The sequence below is a fragment of the Electrophorus electricus genome, chromosome 3 (assembly GCF_041902795.1).
Source record: "Electrophorus electricus isolate QZ-2024a chromosome 3, ASM4190279v1, whole genome shotgun sequence".
NCBI classification, from domain to species: Eukaryota; Metazoa; Chordata; class Actinopteri; order Gymnotiformes; family Gymnotidae; genus Electrophorus; species Electrophorus electricus.
Genome location: NC_137499.1, coordinates 25,611,447 through 25,635,255, shown reverse-complemented (window position 1 = coordinate 25,635,255; position 23,809 = coordinate 25,611,447). Strand labels below are relative to the sequence as shown.

Sequence of the window (23,809 nt, the reverse complement as noted above, 5' to 3'; positions counted from 1 at the left end):
TACAGAGAACAGAATTTAAAAGAATAAAGACGATGTTTTATTCTAACAGGATCCTTAAACAGAAATTTTAGTTTTGCTTTACAATAATGACACTTACATTAAGCTTTAATGACATATTCATGAGTTATAGTAAAATTGGAATATTATTGTATATACACTATTATATATTGTGACGAGGAGGCTGAGCAGGATGCGGGGATGAGTTTGTAGGACAAACACATATGTTTATTTAGACATGTCAACACGAGCATAGCACGCAAGCTATTGGGTTCAAACATCGACCCACACAGACTCAAACACAAGACTTATATACACGCACGCTAACACAACACAATGAGTAGCAGGTGTGAAACACAAGGAGTGTGTGGCCATACAGATGAACACACACACACACACACACACACAGGGAGACGTTTGGGGGGAGGGGCCGTACCGTGAGACACACACACACACACACACACACACACACACACACACACACACACACACATATATATATATATATATATATATATATATATATATATATATATATATATATATATATATATATATATCTTTTACATATGTTGTTAATTAATATGTAGACCTACATCACACAAGCCAAATGTACTAAATCTCCATAATTTTTCTTTACAGGGAATAAATGACTAAAATCATGAAGTCTTCAAATAATATTAATATTACATTTAATATATTGCCCAAGTACCAAGTTCATGAAGCATTCATAAATAGTTCACTTGTAAGTGGATTACATATGATGTGTCAGTGTTGGTTGGTCTCTTTGATGAATGACCTGGTTTTGAATGAGGTGTAGGTGTTAGCTACATGCTTTTAACATTTAACCTATAAATGCACTTTATAATACAATTTATGCAAACATACATAAATACAGCATATGTATACATTTTTATACACATGAACTAAATATCCAGATATCACCTCTCATTTTTAAAAACAGAATTCATGAACGAGGACACTGGAAACAAAGAAAGGATCAAAAATTAACTGCACTACAAAGATACACATGCACCTAAAATACAGACAAACCAATGTAAGGAAACTTGCTTTACAAGTTCTAGCTGTGTTCTTCCAGTTAGGAATTATAAGAAATCATTTGTAAATTCAGCGGTTATGGCTGTTATCTGACATGAGATGATATAGTCCTACCTTCAATGTTCAGCTGAAGATGATGTTTGCCTTTACTAGTACCCTTTGCATCAAAGGTGTCTAACGTATCTTCCTGAGTCTCTCTTCTCTGTTCTGGTTATTATAATGGTTCTATTATCAGCTATAAACTGCCATCTTGGCTGATCTAAAAGGTTTCTTGTGATGTTTTGCTTTTTATATTTTAAAATTAAATTGGTGTTATTGTTTAATATTATTTCATCCTCAGGGTCCAGCTCCAGGTGCAGTGCTTCTCCCAGAGTTCCATAACATGTACGATTCTGATTAAATCTGCAAATAGCAGGAACCGCACCTGCAGAGCGAGAAAATCAAGAACATTTTGTCATTAACTTGATGCAACAACATCTGATCTGCTCTAAACAACTTTAATGAATAATCTATTAAATTCATTACAGGAGAGATGTATCAATTTAAATTAAATGTATCTAATTTGACCACATACAATCAAATGTAAAATAAATTCTCTTTTACTATTAAAAGGAACGATCTGGGGCTCCTGAGCAGTGCACCAGAAAAACATTTCACTCAGTCTTCATGGATTTGCTTGCTCAAGCCCTGATGTCACAGCCATCTGTGGGCAGGAGTCCAGGGAGGCAGTACTGACACCTGCTCTCTGGTTGGGTGGCACAGCTTTACTCTGTCAATCACAGCAACACTAGCCATGGATGCTTGAGTGCAGATGATAAGAACAGTTTGCACTTTCCTCTGAATGCTTTCAGCTGCCCTGTGTTGGACAATTGGCAGCAGCTTGTAAAGACGTGGTGATCCACATGTCTCGGAGTCTAACAAGCAACCTGAGTTATATACAGTTTTGAACAGTTACCACTCACTTCACCTCCAACATGTAATGATTTGTTAATGCTTTTTGTATAAACTCCTTATATTTTGTGCATAAATATGTATTTTGGAGTAAATTATTATCTAACATAAAATTGGCTCATGAAGTGTTCATTTTGCATTTTCTCACATGCATTCAGCAACAGATATTTGAGATTTAATTAAACACCGCCTTCTGTAACTAGATCCTGGATTTTGTGATTGAGAGTCTCCATGAGTTCAGACTGACAACAACATATCCAGCACCACCACCCTGAGCACCGTCATCCCCCACAGCTGTGTGTTCAGTCTGCTGCTGTTCACACTGAGGACGCATGACTGTACTGTCCAGTACAGCTCAAACTGTATCAGTAAAGTTACTGATGACACAAGAGCCATGGACCTCAACAACAACAATAATGAATGACTGTATGGAGCAGAGGAGGTTTGCCTAGTTTACTAAAAGAACCAAAGAGATGACTACAGTTACATGCTCTGACTCCAGTGCAATGTGATGTGGTACCAAATCGTACAGCAGGTAACGGTTGCCATAGTGCTGGGTGTCCAAGTGGTGGTCAGTAAACAATGTGGGAGTGATTGATTATTGGTCCACCTTTGAGGGCAAGCCTGGTCTTTTGAGTCAAGACAGTATCCACTCCACAAATGTGCTGCTCTCATTTACTGTAGCATGGAATGCAGTCTGGCAGACAGTCGTAGGATAGATAGTCACTGACAAATTCCTTGTCTGAACATAATTGATTTATCTACAAATAAGAAATATTTTCAGTCATTTTCACTAATTACAATTTATAGGCCACCAGCACCTTATTCTGAGTTCTTATAAGAGTTTATTCACTTCCTACAGCATTTAGTAATGGGAATTCTATGGAAACAGTAATAGTTGTAAGGGTCTATTCACTACAGTAATTGCATGGTAACCTTGATTTTGGCTTTGGCGTCAACATAGATAACATAGCTATTCTCCCTCAGACTACAGTTGCCTCCAGCTATGACCTTAGTCTTAACAAATGTTTATCTTCTTGTTATAGTTTCAAATGTATCACAACGTCCTCCATAGCAAGTCATTTTCTAGAAACTCCTACAGATTTACCTGATTTTAGCTTTTGGGCTATTTCCAACGAGTTAGACAATATGATGGAGCACTTTGATGGAGATGCTTTGTGTCAAACAACTTTAAAGGAGCAATAAGTAATTTTTTCAACAACTCTTCTTCACATTATTAAGTATCCATTATACTGACACCTGTTAACTTGGATTGTTCAGAGATTCTGTACTAATTGTATTTTAAAAATGACCATCTACATGTGGGAGGCCTCCTCTGTGGAGCAGAAATTTGTTCATTTGAAGACTACAAAGCAATTTGATTCTTTATCTCATGTGAGCTGCAAGAATGTGAGCTTAACAAGAAATTGGAATTACTTTTCTATATATGTTTTGCTATTTTTGGTGGTAAAAATGATTTATTGCTCCTTAGTGGTACTACTATGAAGTAAGAAAAAATAGAAACAACTTGTCCCTTGGTACAATAATGATATACACATGCTAAAACAACATATCAGCGAGGTAGAATGGCAAGGGTGTCTGACTAAGGTATGAAACCTCCACTCTGTCTGGAAGGATAGTTATACAGTACAAAAGGATGCTTTCTACAGTGTATCCAATATCCTTTCTTTTTGATTGAAGACAGCAAGAATAATGTATTACTACCACAGTTTACAGACTTTTAGTGCAATATTTAAACTAAGAAGCAGTTACCAACAGAATAACACATACCAGCAACACACAGCAGTATTGATTTCATGAAAGCTTTCCATGATAAAATTTAAATTATTGAACAAAGAAATAAAACAGCTTGACTAACACGAGAATTTAGCTAACTTACTATATGAATTTAGTTACTGAGCCAACTAGTCCAGCACAGAGGCTGGAACTTCTCCACTGCTTCAGCAGATGGAGGTTGTTAATTTGATTTCTTTAGTTTGTCATTGTGGGTCAGGAGCAAGGTGTGATTGATGATCTCAGAAGTATTTATTTTGCACAAAACAGTGCAGGTCTTGAAGCTAAACCTGCTGTCTGGACTCTTAATCTCTGTCTGGTGGCTACAGACAATCAGTGCCAAGCAATGAACCCTGTGGGAATTACATAGAGTGTCAGTAAATGAGGGATAGATGTAGGTGATAATTCAATAAATGAGTGATTGGCACTGGGGAAATGAATGATTGTTGTGGTCTGTGTGGTCTGCCAGGGCAGATTAGGTGACACCTACGATGTTACTTAAGGAAATATTTGTCTGTCATTTCTTAAGGCCTATAAGCCATCTAGTGTTGAGCAGAGGAGGATGGGTTCCCTTTTCAGCCTTGGTTCCTCAAGGTTTCTTCCTCTTGCTTTCAGGGACTGTCACACATATTATAAAAAAGTACCTTATAAATACATTTGAACTGAATTGGCTGTTGAATTCAGGAAGGCCTGTGGTGATCACTCCTGCCCTCCTCAGCATGTTCTACAGAGCTTCGCATGAGAGTCTGACCAGCTATTTCCTGGCCTGATATGGGAACTGCAGTGTCTCAAACCACACGACCTGCGGCAGATAGTGATTGTACTGTAGTGTGTACAGTAGGCTTTGAAGGTTAAAATGGACTTCAGTGTGCAACTTATCTGGGCTTCAAAGAACTGAGGAAATACGTGAAGATATTAAAAACAAATCTTTCAGAGTGGCCCGACCAGACTGTCTAGTATGGGAGATGCAACCTGAACTTGCAGTGGATAATGAAAACTGAGATCATGATCAGAGCCTCCCATGCCAGACTCCCATCACAAATACTACATCAGTAAAGCTGTCAGCACTCTCAGTGGACCCACTGCCCACATAAAGATGACCAGTTTATCATCTTACTACATCACAGGACATTTGTAGTTCATTTGCTGATGTCTGCACACCTACAGATTTTTGCTTCACTCTATTATGTTTCCTGTGAACTCATTTTGTATTTATTATATTAGGCTTTGGGTCCAGTTGACAATGCAAGTTTACTGGTCTGTTATTTAATGAGCTGTGTTGAATACTCTTGCACTGTGTGTAGTCCTTGTGTAGAGTGGTGCTCCTACTTAGTCGTATAAGTACGGTATTGTCCTGTGACCACAGACTCTGTCCTGTATGTTGGACTGAGGCCCTGAAGGAATGTTATTTTGTTTAACTAAATACTCTTATAGGGATGGGATGCCAGTGAAGTTCTTCTTGACTCTTGATGATTAGCGTCAACACAACTGTACGTGGGTGAGTTGGAGAAACCGTGGTGACCTGACCGCTCTAATGCAATATCTTTGCTGTTTCCTGTAATGAAATAGTATAGGCAGAGTGATGGTCACAGCTGTCCCAAATAGCTTGTAGGCAAAATATTCTTTTACTTCTTTGGAAGGGCATTTTTGGAGTTAAACGATACTGTCATTTGCAATGAAAGGGAAGTAAAATGCCTGCAAGGCTTTACATATAAAGCACCCAAAATTGACAATATGAACTCATCTCGAGAATGCACACAACAGAGCAATTTATAGAGCGACAGTATAAAGCATAAAATGCAAAGTTACTCTGAGAATGAATAACTATAATTTGTTAGATTTAATAGAATTTAAGTATTGGCTGAATAGAATATATGAATCTAACATTATTAGAACATAATGACTTGTGTATCACAAATTGTAATATTTTGATATTTTGAAATGCTTCATGTTGAATTCTTTCAATGATTAAATACTCTGTAAAAATCTTACTGTTACATGATCAGCATAAAGTTCATATCAAGATATGCCATAAGTCAGTCATATATGTACGTCTGCACATGTCCAGTCCATCTCTCACAAGAACAGCAGGCAAATCTTTGTCACGCAGCCGCCCTCAGTCCATGACTGCACCTCCCGTCTTCCCCTGCACAACCTCACCAGATCCTCATCACCAGATTACTAGTGTCACCTGTGTCTTATCTTTGCTACGCTTTATATTCTCTCCAGTTCCGTTTATTCCCTGCGAAGTATTAACACTTTTCTATAGTGTGTAGTGGACAATTCCCTAATGTATATATCTGGCTATTACCCTCGTCTGTTTCGCATTTGCTATTGTTGATTATTGCGCTATAAATAAAAGTAGGCTATCCGCAAGCTTCCTTTTGAGTTTCCACAGCCTCCCAACATACGTAATACGTTTACATTTTGAAAAACAATCTTATGAAATTGCAATGGTGTTAAAGACAAATTGTAAGGCCTTGCAGCTGAATTGTCATTTCTTTTAGAAAAACCCATAAAACACCAAGTTTATCTAAATACATGAGTGGCACAGAAGTATAAAAAGTGAATTTTCGAAAATATACATTTTAATCTGTTTTCCCTTTTGTGAATTCCTATATTGCACCCTCGTTTTTAAGAATGTCATTCCAAAAATCATAAAATGAATTAAAATAAAATGAGTGCTACTTGCCCATGGCAGTTCCTGTGAACATCACCAGGACTCCAAAGATCCCCTGCATTTTCACACAGTGGTAATTGCCACTTCATAGAGATAATCACTCTCTTGGGTTGAAGCTTCTGCTTGAGAACTTTGCAGTCAGTCACGACTCCGGTTATACACTTACTCAATTTCACCCTGATGAGGAAATAAGGCAGGCCAATGAGAGAATGGAACTGGCTAATTTTTGACATGGCTAATAATGCTTTTTGCGTGAAAAAGAGGAAGTAAGAGCTTACTTCCTGTTCTCTTACCAGATAAAATGGACAGAATCCTATGTGCAAATTACAGTATTTAAGTAGTAAACATATTTAAATTGTTAAACAAATTCTCTACTTCCAGTCTTTCCACGGACTCTTTAGCAATCTATTACAAGTGGACAATGTTAAACTGTTGTCAGTTATGATGATATTATAATACTCCCTTTTTGACATTACAGGTCCTTTAACTTACAGACCTTTTGACTTGACAGGTCCTTTAGTTTGAAAGGAAACTGTATTCTGATGTTTAAAGCAGATTATTTCATTGTAGTTTAATGTGGCTTCTTTGTATGTACAGCTACAGTTGACAAAGTATAACCTTACAAGTTACGTTTCATAGTTGTACTTACTTCATGGTCGTACTTACATTTTATATGCAGTTGTTTAAAGTAAATGTGAACCTAAAGACACATTAAAAAGTCATTGAAACTGCATCCAAAGAAACATTGAAGTACTACTTAACGTCTAACCTCAAGTATGGCTCAGCTTGAAACACCAATGAACCTCCTCGGAAGGAACCTCCACTGGTTGTTCAGACAGCAGTGTCTTCAAATGCAGACTAAATACCCAGCTCTTTCTGGAATATTTGAACGACCACTGATCCTATACCTGTAACCGAAGCTCTAGCATATATAGATTGATATTGTTTGTTATTGCACTTATCTGAGCTTATACTTGTTTTACACTTCTAGGCATCAGCATTGATCCCTGTATTTCTACAGTACTCTAGTTCAATGGTATCTTGAACTCTAACCTACTGTCCTGACTAGGATACATTCTATGAGTAAATGATCATGCAATTTTGTAAATCACTCTGGATAAGGGGGTCTGCTGAATGCCAAAAGGCTTTGTGGAACCTGTTGTATAGTGTAATGTATTCCCTGTAATAATCACATTGCAAACTATTCAGAATATCCAACTATGCAAGATAAATGCAAAAAGCACACAAAAATGTATCACTTTGCCAGAGCTTTTCATGGATCAGAAATTCATGAAATGTAAAAGTGACCCTGTATGTTTAAACTCTGCATCATCTAACACTGTGTGTACGGGTGACGGATTAAATATAATACATCTGAATGTTTCTATGCTGCCCTTTTTGGTGAAGATGTCAATGTCTATTTTTGATTTAATTATTCTGTAGCTTTCAAGTTAGTTAGGAAAAACAAGGAGTCATTATAAAAAGTTTCCTGCCATAAGAAAATTAAGAATTTAAAAAGTCTGGAGAGAAAACCAGTCAGGGCCTTCTTGCAAAGATCAGAAACTTGAGTCTTTTGTTTATTCATTTGTCATCAAGTTAATTGCTTTTGTCTTTGCTTAATTCTTGTGACGGCCCAAGTGCCGCAGGGCTAGGAGCAGGACAGACTCCCTCGGCGCGGACGAACGTTTATTGACATAACAGACGGTAAACAATGGCACTCACGTCTAACACCTAGGGTGGAAAAACAGGCAACTGCGTGCACAACTAAAGACGTGTCACAGCGTGACATGTGACACCTAACATCGAACAGAGACCGACAAAAAGGTGAACGCCCCACAGCGGTTTAAATACAGACAAACATAAACCATGTGCAGGTGTGTGCCAACAAGGAGGACATGGTTACAAATAAGACAGTGGACTTCCGCTGCACGCGGCGGATCGTACCAGGTGAACAGTGGGAAGTGGAGCTTTCCGTGACAGTTCTCAACACTCATGCCACGTAAACCTGATGTTATCGTTTAGCAGACGTTTTCTTCTTAAGCAATAAGACTGGACATGCTTGGCCAGAAACAATTATTCTAGGAACTTCAAAGCACGCAGCTAGAAAATTACAGAAACATACTGTCGTTTGAGACCTCAGACATACCCATCTCTGTTTGCTTGCGAAATCTGTGGTCACAGTAGTGCTGAAAAAAGTCAGTTATGGAGAAAGCAGGAAGACCATTTGCCCTTTTGAAATCCATTGAAAGCCAGCTCGTTGCTGTGCAATTCTGGTCCTACAAACCAAGCCATGGACTTAGCCATCAAATGCAATCCAACTTCGTCCTGGTCCAAACATGGACAGATGGCAAGTTAAAGTTTGAGGACCCGTTAAGGCATAATAACTTCCTCCATGCAAAGTTTATGATGTTGCTTACCCATAATTCTTTTCAACAGAGGTAGGTTAAGGAATTCCCTTGCAGTGTATATGAGTAATGAGTCCCAATTAACCCTGTTTCATCCCTATAGGTTGCCTTTTTTTCTTTAAACCTACAAGGTTCGGCACAAGTCTTTAGTTTAATTTGTTCTAACCAGATGTCACTAGATCACCATGAATCTTACTTTGTGAATTTGATATAGTCCTTGTCCACCTATCCTGATCATTCAATGCACTATTTACTCTATTACTGTTGAATAGTCAGTAACTATTACAGTAACTGTAAAGCTTGATTAGTATTTCAGATTTTTGCTAGATGATTAATGACTACATTGTAGCTCTCGAGAAGAGCAAGGTCAAAAATTGAGTCCAGTCTGGTGGGAACCCTGTACTGGTTGTGGTCCCTCACCCACATTCATGTGTAACAATTAATACATTGTCTCAGTATTTTGTATTTATTAATTTTTTAATCAATTTATTAAAACCCTGGTGCATGCCATTGCTTATTCATTACTGTGTTAATTTAGCTAAAAAGAAAGACTGTCAGGAATAGCTGATATCAGTGGAGTCAGTCCAGACTCCTGTTTGAAGATCCAGTTTGCAGTGTGATTGTCAGAGCTTCAGCTCTGCATCAGTAACGGACTAATGTCATCTCTCACTTGGGTTGGCACTCTCTAGCCATCTATAGGCAATTATTCAGGTAGTATTTTCTATGCTGCATGTCAGATATTTACAACATTTTATTGCCTCATTACAATATCTAACTAATTGTAATGTATACCTAATTGGGTGTATCCCCTTTAAAGTAATTACTAGGTTAAACTATGTTGTTTAGGCATATTCCAATTTACACTTAGCTATGCAATATGAATAACATTTTCAAATGATAACTTGGTGTCCAAGTTATTAAATTGCACATGCATTACACCCATTTGCTTCTGTGGTTGTAGGTAAGCAGAGTGAAACCTAACCTAACCTGGTGCTATGTGCAGCCGTGCTCCTGTATCATCTGCCAGATTGTAACAAGGACAGTAACAGGACTGCAACAGCCTTTGGCATGTCCACTACTCTCTAAACTACTTATCTGCATTGCAGGCAGAGCAGTTTCAGTACCACATCATCCAGTACCAGACCATACCAGCTTCCTGTAAAGAAGCTCTCGATGGTACACCTGTAGAGGTTAACAAAAATGCTGGTGTTCACGGTGTTGAGTTTTTAAAGTTTTTAAATCTAAATAAAGTAAATTAGAGTTAACCCCCTGGGGGAAAACAAAAATATCCAAAGAGGACTCTTAGCATTGCATAGCTGAAGCATTACCAGCACACCACAGACAGAATGAGAGAACTCAAGAGGGGAGAAAGAGAAACTCAAGGCTTTTTAGAGAGGCTTGAGGAAAGAAGACAAGACACCAGCCTAGTCTTTTACCACAACTCTAATCAATGACAAAGCAAATAGGAGTATGTGAACTGCTCTTAAATAGCCAGTGAAAAAGGTGTGGCTGATTGCATCAGATTACTTCAGAGCTGACCTGTGCTTCCCTCTTGTGGCCAAAGGTGGCCTAGCAGACAGCTCAGCCTTGGGCTGTCCCCCTACATAACCAACTTTAAAATTCCTTAATTTTGAAACTGCTTTGTCAGAGGGTCACCATTCAGTTAGCCTAATTTATAGTTTAAGATAGTAAACATGTACAGCAGACACTTTATAAGGAATAGTGTTGGTAATCTAAAGATGGTTCTTCACTCTAATGCTTCACTCTAATCTAAAGAGCTGAGTTTCACATTCAAGTTTAAGGATTTGTTAGTATAATATAAGTCAGTATACAGGCTTACATATTATAGTTGGTTAGTCATTGTAATGAAGCCATACAAAACAAACATTGTAAATTACAGAAATGCAACATAAAAAATAACACACACCACACACACACACACACACACACACACACACACACACACACACACTATATATATATATATATATATATATATATATATATATATATATATATATATATAAGAGAGAAGAGGGCAAGCTAATGTGAGAGATTTCTGCAAAACTCCACCATCTCTGCCACATCTCCACTTCCACCACTGGCCGCCACTGATCAATCAAAAGGTAATCACATACCATAATAAATCAATCAATATTTACAGTGTCAAGGTGACCACCCAAATCTCTGTGAGAGACCACAGAAGTGCACAGCAGTAGATTTGAGCAAGACTTCCACTCTGGTAACAACTGCCTGGCTCCGCCACTGTTGCTTACAAATTAGCATATATTAGGTAGAGTGTAGGCCAAGCTCTATGAGGTCTTGTTTTAATTTGGATGTAGCTGACCTCTGACCTCAGTGGAATATATACCTGCATGGAGACAAGTTCTGCCTCCTTCTATAGGTATGTGAACAAGTAGGGTTACTGTACTGTATGGATATTCTGTGAGAAAAGGGTTACTTCACAATATGAATAGGCTGTGGATGGAGGATTGTTTTCAACACAGCAGTGTCAGTGACATGGTAGTGGCATGGTGGTATATGTATCTGAAACAACAGCATTTTTACATGTTACATTCATCTCTGGATTGAAAATGTTGTAACTCCCAAACTAACAATGGTCTTGTCATTAGAAACCAGCAATGCATGCTACACTCTTTATACATCAGGGCTTTCTAATATATAAAAAATTAAATGAATGTAAATACACTATTTGAATATAAAGTGTAACTTTGTACATCATCTTTGGAACAATATGATCCAGTTTATCCAATTCATTTTTGAGAATTACACACAAACAAATATTTAAAGAAGCAATTTTATTTTTAAAAGCGCAATAAAAACAAACAAACAAAAAAAAAAACATCAGACAGACTCAGGAATAGAACTATAGGCCATTATGCAAAAGGTAAAGCAAGATGTATTGCCAAGGTGCTGGGAAAAAAAAATTATATATATAAAAATTATATATATATATATATATATATATATATATATATATATATATATTGAAAAGATATCAATACTTGGTCCAGTTGTGCACAATGTATGCAAAATGTATGCCTAATGTTGACCTTTTACTTCCAATTAAAACCTTTAAAACCATAATTAATAAGCACAAACTGGGCTGGATGTTTTGAAAACTTTTGTCTGCTTACATTCTTTTGTGACACCACATACCCTAATAAATGAATTCATGTTCTCTGGATTGAATAAACACACTTCAAATATTGCACACTGATATAAGACGTCCACTTGAATGTAAAGTAAAATGTCATGCTGTACAGTAATATAATTCAGTAAGTCAAATTCAGCCAGGCATTTTATAACTTAGAATAGCGATTGTTATTCTTGACAAGTCCCAAAAGAACTGAAAATTCTCAGCTCGCCCCCTGCTGTTGAATTTTAAAAAGTGCATTAACAATAAATGGAACCTGACGCACTCTACTGGTGGTATAGCAGCCGTGCCATTTTGCCCTAATTTTCATTTACATCAGCACAAGTATTCAAACTATTAACTGACAGTAATGTAATTACTACAAAGGTGTCAAATGGTGTAGTTCAACTGTATTTCAATTGTCACAGTAACATGCCCCACGAAAACATTCTGCTATATACATATATACACTCTTATCTGTGGTCCTAAAAATTGTGAACGTAATAAGCAGATGGCGAAAGTCTGCACTGTGTGGCCAGCCAGAGCAACTGGAGTATATGGAGGGGGAGGGGGATGTGGGCGTATGTGGTGTGTGTTGGGGGTATATGCTAAGCATATGTGTGTGTGTGTGTGTGTGTGTGTGTGTGTGTGTGTGTGTGTGTGTGTGTGTGTGTGTGTGTGTGTGTGTGTGTGTGTGTGTGCTGGGTGTATGCGGGGTGTTTGGGGGCGAATGGATGTGTGAGTTTGCATGCAGGGTGTATGGAGGGTGTATGGGTTGTAAATGGGGCTTATGTGGCGTGTATGCTGGGTTTATGGGCGTGTATACAGTTTAAATGTAATACACAATTGTTTTCATATTCACATAATATGTGGTTTATATGAACTATAATGTGTGTTGTTGGGAATGTTGTGAACATATCAAGATTTTAAAATTCTAACCAGCTTTATAAATTAAGAAAGACAGCTGTATTTCTGAGGCTCTACAGTTGTGCTCCAACAGCTGTTAAATGCATTATGGGAAATTACTTGCTGAAGAATTTAGTGCTCACTGGCTCAGCCAGCAACCAGGACTTATTTCAATACAATATGTGTAATAAGTAAATAACATCACTTCTCACATATGTTGACACAACCATGTAAAGTATATTATAGACATATAAGTAATATTTAATATTTTTTTAAAAATATAGATTCAGTACATGTCAAAAAATATTAACTTTTCCTTAGTTTGCTGTGGGTGAGACATTCTGTGCATAAACATTTTTGCCTTATTTGTTTTTTATGTTTATTAAAAATTGTGACTATTATTTTTACATAATATGAATAAACACCTTCGTTTTACATACATTTTTATTTTGTTTCAGAACATATTACTTTCATACCCAATACCTCCACTTGCGTTGCTTATGTGATATAAATGATGTACCAAAAGCTGTTTTCTTTCTGTATCAATATTAAGTTAAACGTGGTTATTAACTAGACGCATAAGGGCTCTCATGCTTTCCTCCGAGGAAATTACTAAAAAAATAAAATAAAAAAAAAAGATCTTAAACACGTGATTATGTTTCTCTTAACAAGAGGCCTAAATAAAGCAGTTTTCACGCTCAGCTGAACCAATGGTCATTCCATAAAGAAAACCCTAATTATTTGTCCTTTTTCGAGCCTATTATTATATTTCTTGAACAAGAAACCCATTGTGCTAAATTCTCATTCCTGTCGATGGAGGCGGAGCTGTAGCAGCCGCTGCGGCGCGCCCGGAGCCAGCCAGCCCGCCCCGCGTCAGTGTGTGAGTCGAATGGGCTGTTGGGAACTCAGCAAAACGGATGAGGACGCTCAGCACGGGAGTGGTAGACGTAATGCCGACGTAAAAATATTTAGTTGGATACAATTTTCTGAACACTAAAAAATAATATATGCGCTAAATTTAACCACTTTGGCAAACGCCAGAGAAGTTATACTTCTTTGTTCCTTTTTTCCCCCTAAACAAACCACGACATCGGGAATTAAGGAATAGTGATGCCAGTTTGGCATTTAGCTCAGTAAATTTGTCTTAAATAGTAGCAAAAACATCCGATCTACATTCATCGCTGTCCCCCGCATCTAAAGAGCGGCTCTTAGCCTATTGTTTTGTTGTGCCATCGCTACTGCGCATCGCAGTCTTGCAGAATGTCTTTGCAGTTTTGAGAGCCCTTTAAAAACCTGAGACATATTTGACTAAACGATTCCTTTTAGTGGAACGAGCGACACGTCTCCCCTCTCGCTTCCGGGCGAGTTGCTCCTCCGTGAAGTGACCGATGCTTCGCGCTAGCAGAATGGATGAGTTTGTGACAGAGGAAGATGAGCCATGGTACGACCAAAGAGACCTGGAGCAGGGTGAGTAGCCTACAGAGTGTAAAGAAGATTCAAACTCAATGACAGCTTTAATGCTTGCCTTGCATTTAGCGTTTGTTTTGGCGACGTAGGGCGTCCCATGCAATGGAAAGTAGGCTAGTAGTAACGTTTTAGAGGCCCTGACAATAGCTCCTCAGTGTGCATCAGAGATGACATCATCTACAGATGTGAACACTAAGGATGTGAAGCTGAGATTAAAAAATGTGCTTAGGGTACTCGGTATATTAAGATTTTACCTGTGTCATCTCGACTATTTATGAAATATTCGATAGGATGACGTATTAATCGACACGGAAATGGCATCTTTGACAGTCCATCTGCTTACACTTCTTCTAGGGTTACATCACTGGGTGACAGCACAGGGGAAATGGGATTCGTTATTCTGTGCTCTAAGCCAATAGGTACATATGACAAACGTTACTTGAAGACGGCAGTTAAAAACCGGAATGGAGCCCACGAGTTTTGTACATTTCACGTCACTTTGTATTATTTCCAATAGTTCATTGTGCTTCATTCATGTGTGTGAGTGTTTGAATGATGTAATTGCCCTTTGTTTGCCGTCTGCCTGTATTACATTTTGTCATTTTGTGCTAACAGCATACCGTGGTACTGTGGCAGGTCTGATATTGCTGAGTATGGGAACACTTTGGTTGTGTTTTTCAAAGGTCTAATTTGACACCAGTTAATGGGCACAGTGTGCACACAGATGTGTTCACCCAACAGTATGTTACTCATCTTTAGGAAATCTAGATAAGTTCTAGACTTGGAATTTCCTGGCTCTGGAAATGACTGTGGAGGAGGTGAGAGAAGCGTCAAGTTACATGCAGCTACATGGACAGCGCAAAGTGATGAGAATGCAAAATGTTCCCCAAATCATTTTTTATTTTCTGCTTATATGCAATATGACCTCAACATCTGTGCATCTGGTACGGTGTGTTTGTCTTTAATATCTGTGCATCTAGCACAGTTTGTTTCTGTGCTTGAGTGAAATGGATTGCCCTTGATTTAACTTACATGTCAGAGCACATCAGTTTGCTTCAGATATATTTATTGATTTAACTGAAGTTACAAGGACTGAATAAAGATGGCAAAGCCTTTACATATTTTAAATGTAAAAGTGTTTAGGACGATGTTAACTTGCTGCAGGAAGACACTGTAGGTTTAGATATAATCTCAGTCACAATGAAATTAATCTAGGCTTTTCAATTTAATACCCTTTGACTCTGCTGCTAATGGCTGCATGTACACACACACACACACACACACACACACACACACTCTTTTATGGAACATTCTAATAGATTTATTCCATCAAGTTCTGTTCTTGAAGAGGAAGTCAAAAATGAGCAATCAGTCTGGAGAAAAATTAGTTTTAGTGGTTTTGTGGAAGAAAAGCCTAAAATCTAGCAAGTCAAAATAAGTCATACTTGAAGAGCATACAGCAGGATATGTGGGTTTGAGCTCAGCTAGAGGCCTGGCTGCAGAGGGCCTTCCCCTTAGGCTGATTCCTGGACAGGCCCTGAAGCATGATCTACACAACAGAGCGAGCAGCTTTGCTGAGCATCACCAGAACTAGGGCAAAGGGAAAGAAAGAGCTTTCTCTTCTTCTCCTGCATTAGTCAGTATTTGATTAAGCCTTGGATAATCTGATTAGAGACTGACGGGAATTAGGGGAAGGGGTTGCGCACGGGGTTGGAGGTGGATGGGTGGCATGCTTCACCACTACAGCTCGCTGCATCGTGTGTGTGTGTGTGTGTAATTAATAAATAAATAAATAAAAAGTTCACCAAGGTTTCAAGAGAAAAAGGACAAAGTGATGAAAGACATATGTCTGAAACACTGTTTCTCTGAAAATCTTGTGTACTTCATGGCAATTTTGACAATATATATCTATAAAACTGTGGGGTATGTGGGTTTTCTGTTTTATTGTATGCGTTCAGATACCAGCTGCAGTTTAATTAAGATCCTCTGCTCTCTCAGCCTTCACAAAATCAGACCCAGTCTCCAGAGTTCCGGGTCCTATTAGTAGATCATGTACTATTTCACGTTCTGATGTGATTAACCCTGTCATGAATATTACTTGCTTCACTGAGTACGATGCCCGTTAGCGTGTCATCATGATATAAACAACACCTTGCTTTTATTGTTGGGCATATTGACAGGGTTTTGTTAAATTGCAACCCCTGGTGGCTGCCATTGTTACTGTGTCATAGGATATAAAACATGACGCTAATTAATTCACTATGTGGTAGCTGCTGCTGTTCCAGCCCCTAGGTGTTTCAGCCACTGATGGCATAGGAACACTAAAGGGTGTTGAGAACATCACCAGGAAACCCCTCTCCCATCAGTGCCACAGTTCTTGCTCTCAGCAGTCTAACACTCTAGTGCTGTCTCCTTATCTGCCGCCATTGTGAGGAATTTCGGAAATGGGCTGAACAAATGAGTTGTGTCACTGCCTGAGCTAATTTAAGGGGGTGGAAGATAGAACAAGATGACTGAGAGTCTCTGCCTTGTGTATGATATCAATTCTGTCTCCTCTGTAAGACCTGCGCTGTGTGGTCTCATTATCCATTGTTCCAGTCTAGATACCCCAGGGATTAAGAACACACACACACACACACACACACACACAAAACAATAGTACCATGTGTCTTTGAAGCATTCACATATGTGATTTATGTGCAAACTGGAGTTTGTGGCCCCTTGGTCCGGTATGTTTGCATTAATGCTCACACCATCTGTCTCCTGATAAATTGCTGCATTCATACCTGTGGAATGGAGGTTAATGTTTCTGACCCTGCAAAATCTTCCCTTTATTCTCTTACTCCCACTTTGTGGCTGGTTTCGTGTGGGTGCTAGCATGCTAGCTCAAGCATGTTCCTGTCTCATCTGAACTCTCTGTTATGGCTGTCGGAGTCGGGGGGTCTGCTGAGTGTCTGAATATATGTCCTGACATGCAACACAGCATTGGACAGGGCTACAGTTACATGCTGGACTGTCTCCATTGACAGAGAATGGTGGGGCACACATAGCTACAAAAGAGTATTTTTAACTTACTGGAACGAGATTGAGAGATGAGACTGATGGCTATGGACACTGTACTGGGACAGAAGATTTAAAATAATGAAAAACATCAAAAATTCTCCCATTCAGCATTGCTGTTTTATTGCATGGTTTCATTCAAATAGTGCATGCAGCTCTAGCCTTTTCTGACCCTTCCTCAGGTGTCTTTCTTTATTTTGGTCTCTGCCTATTTTGATCTGTCTAATGTCACTGCATCTTACGATAAATGGTTTAAAAATGAGAGATTAAATAAAATTTTACTGGATGGCGTTAACTGATTTACTTTATACTCTTCAGCTTTTCCAGAAATGGCATTCTCATTTTGTGTCGATAATTGAGTAACAAGCACAATGTAGACTAAAAATAGGGGACCAAAATAGCAAAATTAGTGAATCACTTGCAGTAAATGGAATCTTTTAGAGGATCAGGTAGCAGTCTCACTGCCCCCACCTCCCCTTCCCTTGTATTTTTGGTAGAAGTGTTATTTCTTTGAACTATCTGAACGGCCATGTGTAATGTTTCCTAACAGCTCCCATCTGCCGTGTGCAATATGCTGCTTTTGGTCTTCACTCTGTCTTTTGTTTGCGTCCTCAGATCTGCATTTGGCTGCAGAGCTGGGAAAGACCCTGCTGGAGCGAAATAAAGAGCTGGAGGACTCGCTTCAACAGATGTACATCAACAGTGAGGAGCAGGTTCAGGAGATTGAGGTACCGGCCCCCTTCACACACTTCACACTTCAAACTTTTAATGAATGAAGGACCATCCCTTACGGTCTACCTCATGGATATGTTTCCCTGATTGTCCTAAAGAGTTGAGCACAATGTGTTAGCGTGCAGTGGAGAAGTAGCGAAAGCTGTGCTGATATGTATGTTTGTGGTTGGTGTGTGGCAGCTTGCCTGTCAGTGTGCCAGATCTACCAGCCACAGCTACACAAAGACCCAACAGCGCATAGGAGAACAATGACGAGGAGTGTTTGAGGGATATACTTAATTACCTTTAGCATGGATTCTGTTCTCCGCACCACACATTGTGTATAGTGCCATTTCATAGGTACTAAAACAGTATTTTAAGTTTAGAGCAATGCTTAAAAAAAAAAAGGTAAACTGTAGCTAATTACAATACTGTTACCCTGCTTGGTTGTGTGTATGAGCTCTATTCATTGTGTAAACTGCGTCTGTGATTCAGTAAATTTGAATAAAAAGGACAACGAGCAAGTGTGTGTGTGTGCGCGTGTGTGTGCACACGCACACACGTGCATGTACGTGTGTATATGTATATGGAGAAGGCTATATGTCACATGGTTGTGAAAATGTAGTGTACATATTAGTCAAGTCTTGTAATTGGCTATTGTATTGATAGGACACTGTTGTAAGTAGGTTATGAGTGATATACATTGAATTTAATTTGATTTAAATAAAGCTTTTCCATTGATAAATAATTAGTACATTTTTTTCCAGCGAAACTCTCTAAGAGCATGAGGAAGAAACCATAGCATTCTTGGTGATCACTACGAGAGGTGCTCAGTGTTTTCCTTAATGTGAATGCTGATCAGTGTCCTAGCAGACATCGTGATGGGGATAGTGAGATGAGTGGCTAAAGGGAAAACTGATTAATAACTGGTTGCCAAAAAGGTTTGGTGTACAATATCATATGGCATGTATTGTCTGAGGTGTTTTGTTGGCACTGCAAATAAAACAATTTTTAAATATCCTTTGCACTGTATAGTATACAGAGGGAATGACTTTATATTATGGAAGGTGAAGGCTAGTGGTATTAGTCATGTTAAATGCATTTTTAAGATCTGTGTTCAAAATTCAGTACTGTGACTAAGTAAGAGGCTTTCTTCACCTTTTCTTGATGGTACAGATATTGTGTGTTTTCAATGTTAGCCTATACATTTTGGACTGGAGTTTCTTTGAGGAGGACGTGTTTAATAAAGTCTGAAATTCATGGGTGAGACTCAGTAAGTTTTCTTCTTGCTTTCTTGCATGGTTAAGTTTTTGGTGGCTGACATGGAGCAGTTAGTGATCCTGTGGAGCTTCCACCAAGCTGTCAAGCGTTGCTGCTGTCATTGGATTTTTAAAGGGATGGTGTCTGAGTGTTCTGTTTTTGTCCCGTCTTCTCATTGTTGGTCTGTCTTTGGATTTTATATATATATATTTATATATTTCATATACAAATATCTATTTTAGGGCATGAGTTTAATTGGTTTGTGACAATCCTGTCTTATAGATTAGTAGGCTGTAGGAATTTTAGAAAAAGCTCCATCAGTGACCTCCACTCTAATGTTTTTCATGTACCTATGGATTTCAACCATAAAAGTATACATAGATGATGAATGCATTACTGCATTAGGGCAGACGTATCTGGACGCTTTAATGGTTCAGACATTTGGGGGAAAAGCCTGAGGAATAGATTTAATCACTTCACAGTGTGCACTCCAGAGCAAAGCAGGAAGATTTCAGTTGATAAAGAGCAGAACATGCATTATTACCATCCTCTTCTTGCTAGAAGGTAGCTGCTTTGGTCCCCTGTGTGTATTTATGCACTTATATGTACTTAAATGTGCTCCTTGCGTGTATTTATGTAGAGGCAGAAAGTGTGCTTATCAAATGTGCTTTGTGTGTATCGTACAGGGGAGTGTGTTTATCACGTGCTCTGTGTGTGTAGTTACGTAGAGGGAAGGAGTGGGTCCTTATCACGTGTGCTCTGTCTAGTACTTGTCCAAGCAGTTGGAAATGCTGCGTGAGATGAACGAGCAGCATGCTAAAGTGTACGAGCAGTTGGACATGACTGCGCGTGAGCTGGAGATCACCAACGAGAAGTTGGTGCTGGAGAGTAAGGCCTCACAGCAGAAAATAGACAGGTGAGACACACACGAACACACACTCCTATACACTCATGCTCTCATGCCCACATAAAATCATCATTTAATCCGCTGATAACTAGCCCCGAATCAATTGTGGTGCTTTCCTAGATAAAATAACTGCACAGTACACACTTCAAGTACATTTAAAATCAGTAAAACCAACCTGATAATTGCACAAAGGAGATATCTACATCTCTTGTCAGTGTCAGATATATAATGTACATGCTCTAATCTAGTTACACATATACTGAATTCACTGAGTCCAGATCTGTATTTTAATGTTTCATTTTCACCACCTGAACACAGACCAAGCCCCTCTGCTTTCCTGCTTGCGTGGTTTATTTGCACCATTGGATTTGACATGAGCTGACAAGTAATTGGTGGCATACAGAATGCCAGGATGTTTTCTTTTAGACACCACAGAATGTTTATTTCTGTTCATTCACAGTTCCTGAATCATAGGTATTTGAAAACATAAAGTCTCCATGATTTAAATGCATCCACCATACATGTCGGGATAAGCAGGGGTTTCATGGAATTCACAGCAGACATAGTACAGGAGTACCAAGACTGTTTACAACCACACCCCCAGGTTTGGCAGAACTCTGATTGGACAGGAACTATTTTTCAGTGTGGTCACTGTTAGGATGACGTCTGGTGCAAAAATGTCTGCTGATAGCTTCAAACAGCCTGGCAGCCATTTATGCTGTGTGTGATGCAAATGGAATGAGTGGTCACTACTTTAACTTCAAATGTGTTTCACTGCCAGATGTGGTGAAAAAGTCCTTATGTTACCTCTGTAACTTGTGTAATAATGCAGTGGCGGTAAAACATTTGCTGTTAAACAAAAGAGATGAATTCGGGTCATGTAGCTTATCCAGCTTATCTAATTTTTTAGGACATCTCCAAGAAACAAAACACAAAAAATCTAGACAATTGTTTGTTTTACTACACCACACACTACATTTTCATCATTTCACCTGTAAGCCATTATGAACTGATTAGGCTTAGCAGAAACTGCACAGTTGCATTTTAACGGTTTCATTAGCAAAGAAGTTTGTTTTTTGAGTAGTGTTTGAAATTTTCAGCTCAACTGCTGTCCTTAACAACAGACTTCTGTTATTTCCCCAAGTCAGACTTAACGATTAAATCATAATTGGACAGTTCCTAAACATTTCTTAAGCATTATAGTCTGTGTAGAGTAGTTCTCAAACTACCTGAATACATAAATCATAAGGTTTATGTAACAATTGGTTATATTTGATTTATATTCATATAGTTTATATTCATGAAGAGATGGTTGTGATTGGTGGATATAGTCAATGTGATTTATGTTAAGATTAAACTTGTGCAGGTGCAAGGTGTTGCAGTTTTTTACAGTTCAAGTTTGTGATCAACAGCGATTCAGTCAGAACAGCAGGAAATGGAGTTTCATTGCAGTAGCTGTCCTTTTGAACAGCCTATAAACTACATTCCACATGCTCAGTTGCTACTGTTGAAAAAGATGGCAATTCAGTTTTTAATAATCAAAGACTGAAGTATGCGTTTATGATCTCACGGTTTCAGGTAGAGAATGTGTACAGTGTAGGTGAGCAAAAACTTTTCAAAATATGTATTTATTAAGTGTCCATCAGTTTGTTCGTGATAGTGCCTGAACTGTCTAGCAGCAGTACATTGCTGGAAGCTGAACTACATGAATTTGTTTACATGCGCAGGCTGATGGTTAAAGGGCATGGATGTGCGTGTGCTCTCATGCGGGCAGGTTGACGTGCACCATGGAGACGCTGCAGGGCCAGGTGGACTCGCTCACGGCTCGGGTGGAGGAGCTGCGCACCTTGGAAGAGCTTCGAGTTCGGAGGGAGAAGAGAGAGAGACGAAAGACCGTACACTCCTTCCCCTGCCTTAAAGAGCTGTGCACTGCCCCCAGGTACCGGCTTGCATCTCACCTCACCTTTCATCATGAAATTGTCTTCTGGGAAGGTTTAGTTGCTGTCTATGCAAAAAGCAAGGGGCCATTGTTAAGACTGCTGTCACAGCTGAAAATACAGAAAATCTTTTTTCTGTGTGCATTTCATCATCCGAGGGTGTGTTCGTGGTCTTATACCAAAGCGGGAACGCAAACTGGTTTTTGTCCCAATCATGGCCGTCTCCTCGCAGTTACGAGGACGGGTTCATGGTGTCAGACCAGAGCAGCGGCGAACTGCAGCGGCACCGGCCGGCAGACGAGGAGAACGAGCACCTGCGGGCGATGGTGGCGTCATTACGGGCGGCCGCGGCAGCGGAGCGTGGGCGGCGGGAGACCGCGGAGAGGGAGTGTGCCACCGTGCTGCAGGAGTTTGAGCGGCTGGAGCAGCGCCTGCTGGGCGCCGAAGGCTGCCAGCGACGTGTGCGCGAGCTGGAGGCCGAGTTGCAGGAGCTGCAACAACTACGCCGCTCCCGTGCCCGCCTGCTGTCCAGTGAGGATGGCCTGGAGCAGACGTTGCTCAACAGTGCCCCTGAGACAGACACACCGGAGGACGCCGGCACATCTCCGCAGGATGCCACGGCCAGCGAGCCGCCCGTACGCAAGAGCTGCAGTGACACGGCCCTGGATGTGATCTCAGCGGTAGACGCCTCGGGCAGGCGCAAGGGTAGCTACGCGCTGCACGCCAATGGCGTCCGTAGGCGCGGCATGTCCATCCTGCGTGAGGTGGACGAGCAGTACCATGCGCTCCTGGAAAAGTACGAAGAGCTGCTGGGCAGATGCCGGCGCCACGAGGAAGGCCTCCGTCATGCCGAGGTGCAGACCTCAAGGCCTGTGTCCCGGGATCCATCCATGAAGGAGTGCCGGGTGGCTGAGCCCCAGCGGCCGGCCACCCCGCCCCACACACCGTCCACGCCCGAAGCCATGGAGGGAATCAGCCGGCAGGTGGAGGCCGTGGACAAGCGGCTGGGCCAGAATACGCCCGAGTACAAGGCCCTGTTCAAAGAGATCTTTTCCCGCCTGCAGAAGACCAAGACCGACATCAACTCCACCAAAGGGAGGAAAAGTGGGAAATAACACGAGCTCCTAGACTCCTCTCTCTCGGTCTCCTCTACATAGTCTCAATTATTAAAAGCCCAGAAAGATGGCATTTGAGAAGGTTACTTTATACTCGTGCATAGCTTATAGGGTAGAATGTTAGGAGTGCCAACCTCAGGAAGAACACAGATGAGGTTTTAGATCAAAAAAAAAAAAAAAAAAAAGTACTTATTCACCATTGGTTTTCTTGAAATGTAACTCACTGGCAGGGGCCCTGTATGGAAAACAGAGTACTTCACTACAATGTTGGTACTTTTCCTCTAACCTGCATTCATGCATCACCACTGTGTATAACCACAACCTCTATTCTGTAATCACTTCTTTCTGATATTAAAAGACGCTTTGCTTATAAAGGGGGGCTTTTTATACATTTATTACTTTG

The 23,809-nt window shown here is 39.8% G+C and overlaps 1 protein-coding gene across 2 annotated transcripts; it reads left to right on the top strand.

The window, feature by feature from the left end:
- Window positions 1-13,769: 13,769 nt before the first annotated feature.
- Window positions 13,770-23,780, top strand: cdr2l (cerebellar degeneration-related protein 2-like). Of its 2 annotated transcripts, XM_035523774.2 has the most exons (6): window positions 13,770-13,907; window positions 14,276-14,416; window positions 18,092-18,204; window positions 20,215-20,363; window positions 22,129-22,293; window positions 22,524-23,780. In XM_035523774.2, the coding sequence occupies exons 2-6, from the start codon at window positions 14,338-14,340 to the stop codon at window positions 23,404-23,406; spliced, it is 1,389 nt and encodes a 462-aa protein (XP_035379667.1). In that variant the 5' UTR covers window positions 13,770-13,907; window positions 14,276-14,337; the 3' UTR covers window positions 23,407-23,780. The 2 variants fall into 2 exon arrangements, with proteins under 2 accessions (XP_035379667.1, XP_026856114.2); XM_027000313.3 differs by having other exon boundaries at window positions 13,842-14,416.
- Window positions 23,781-23,809: the final 29 nt, after the last annotated feature.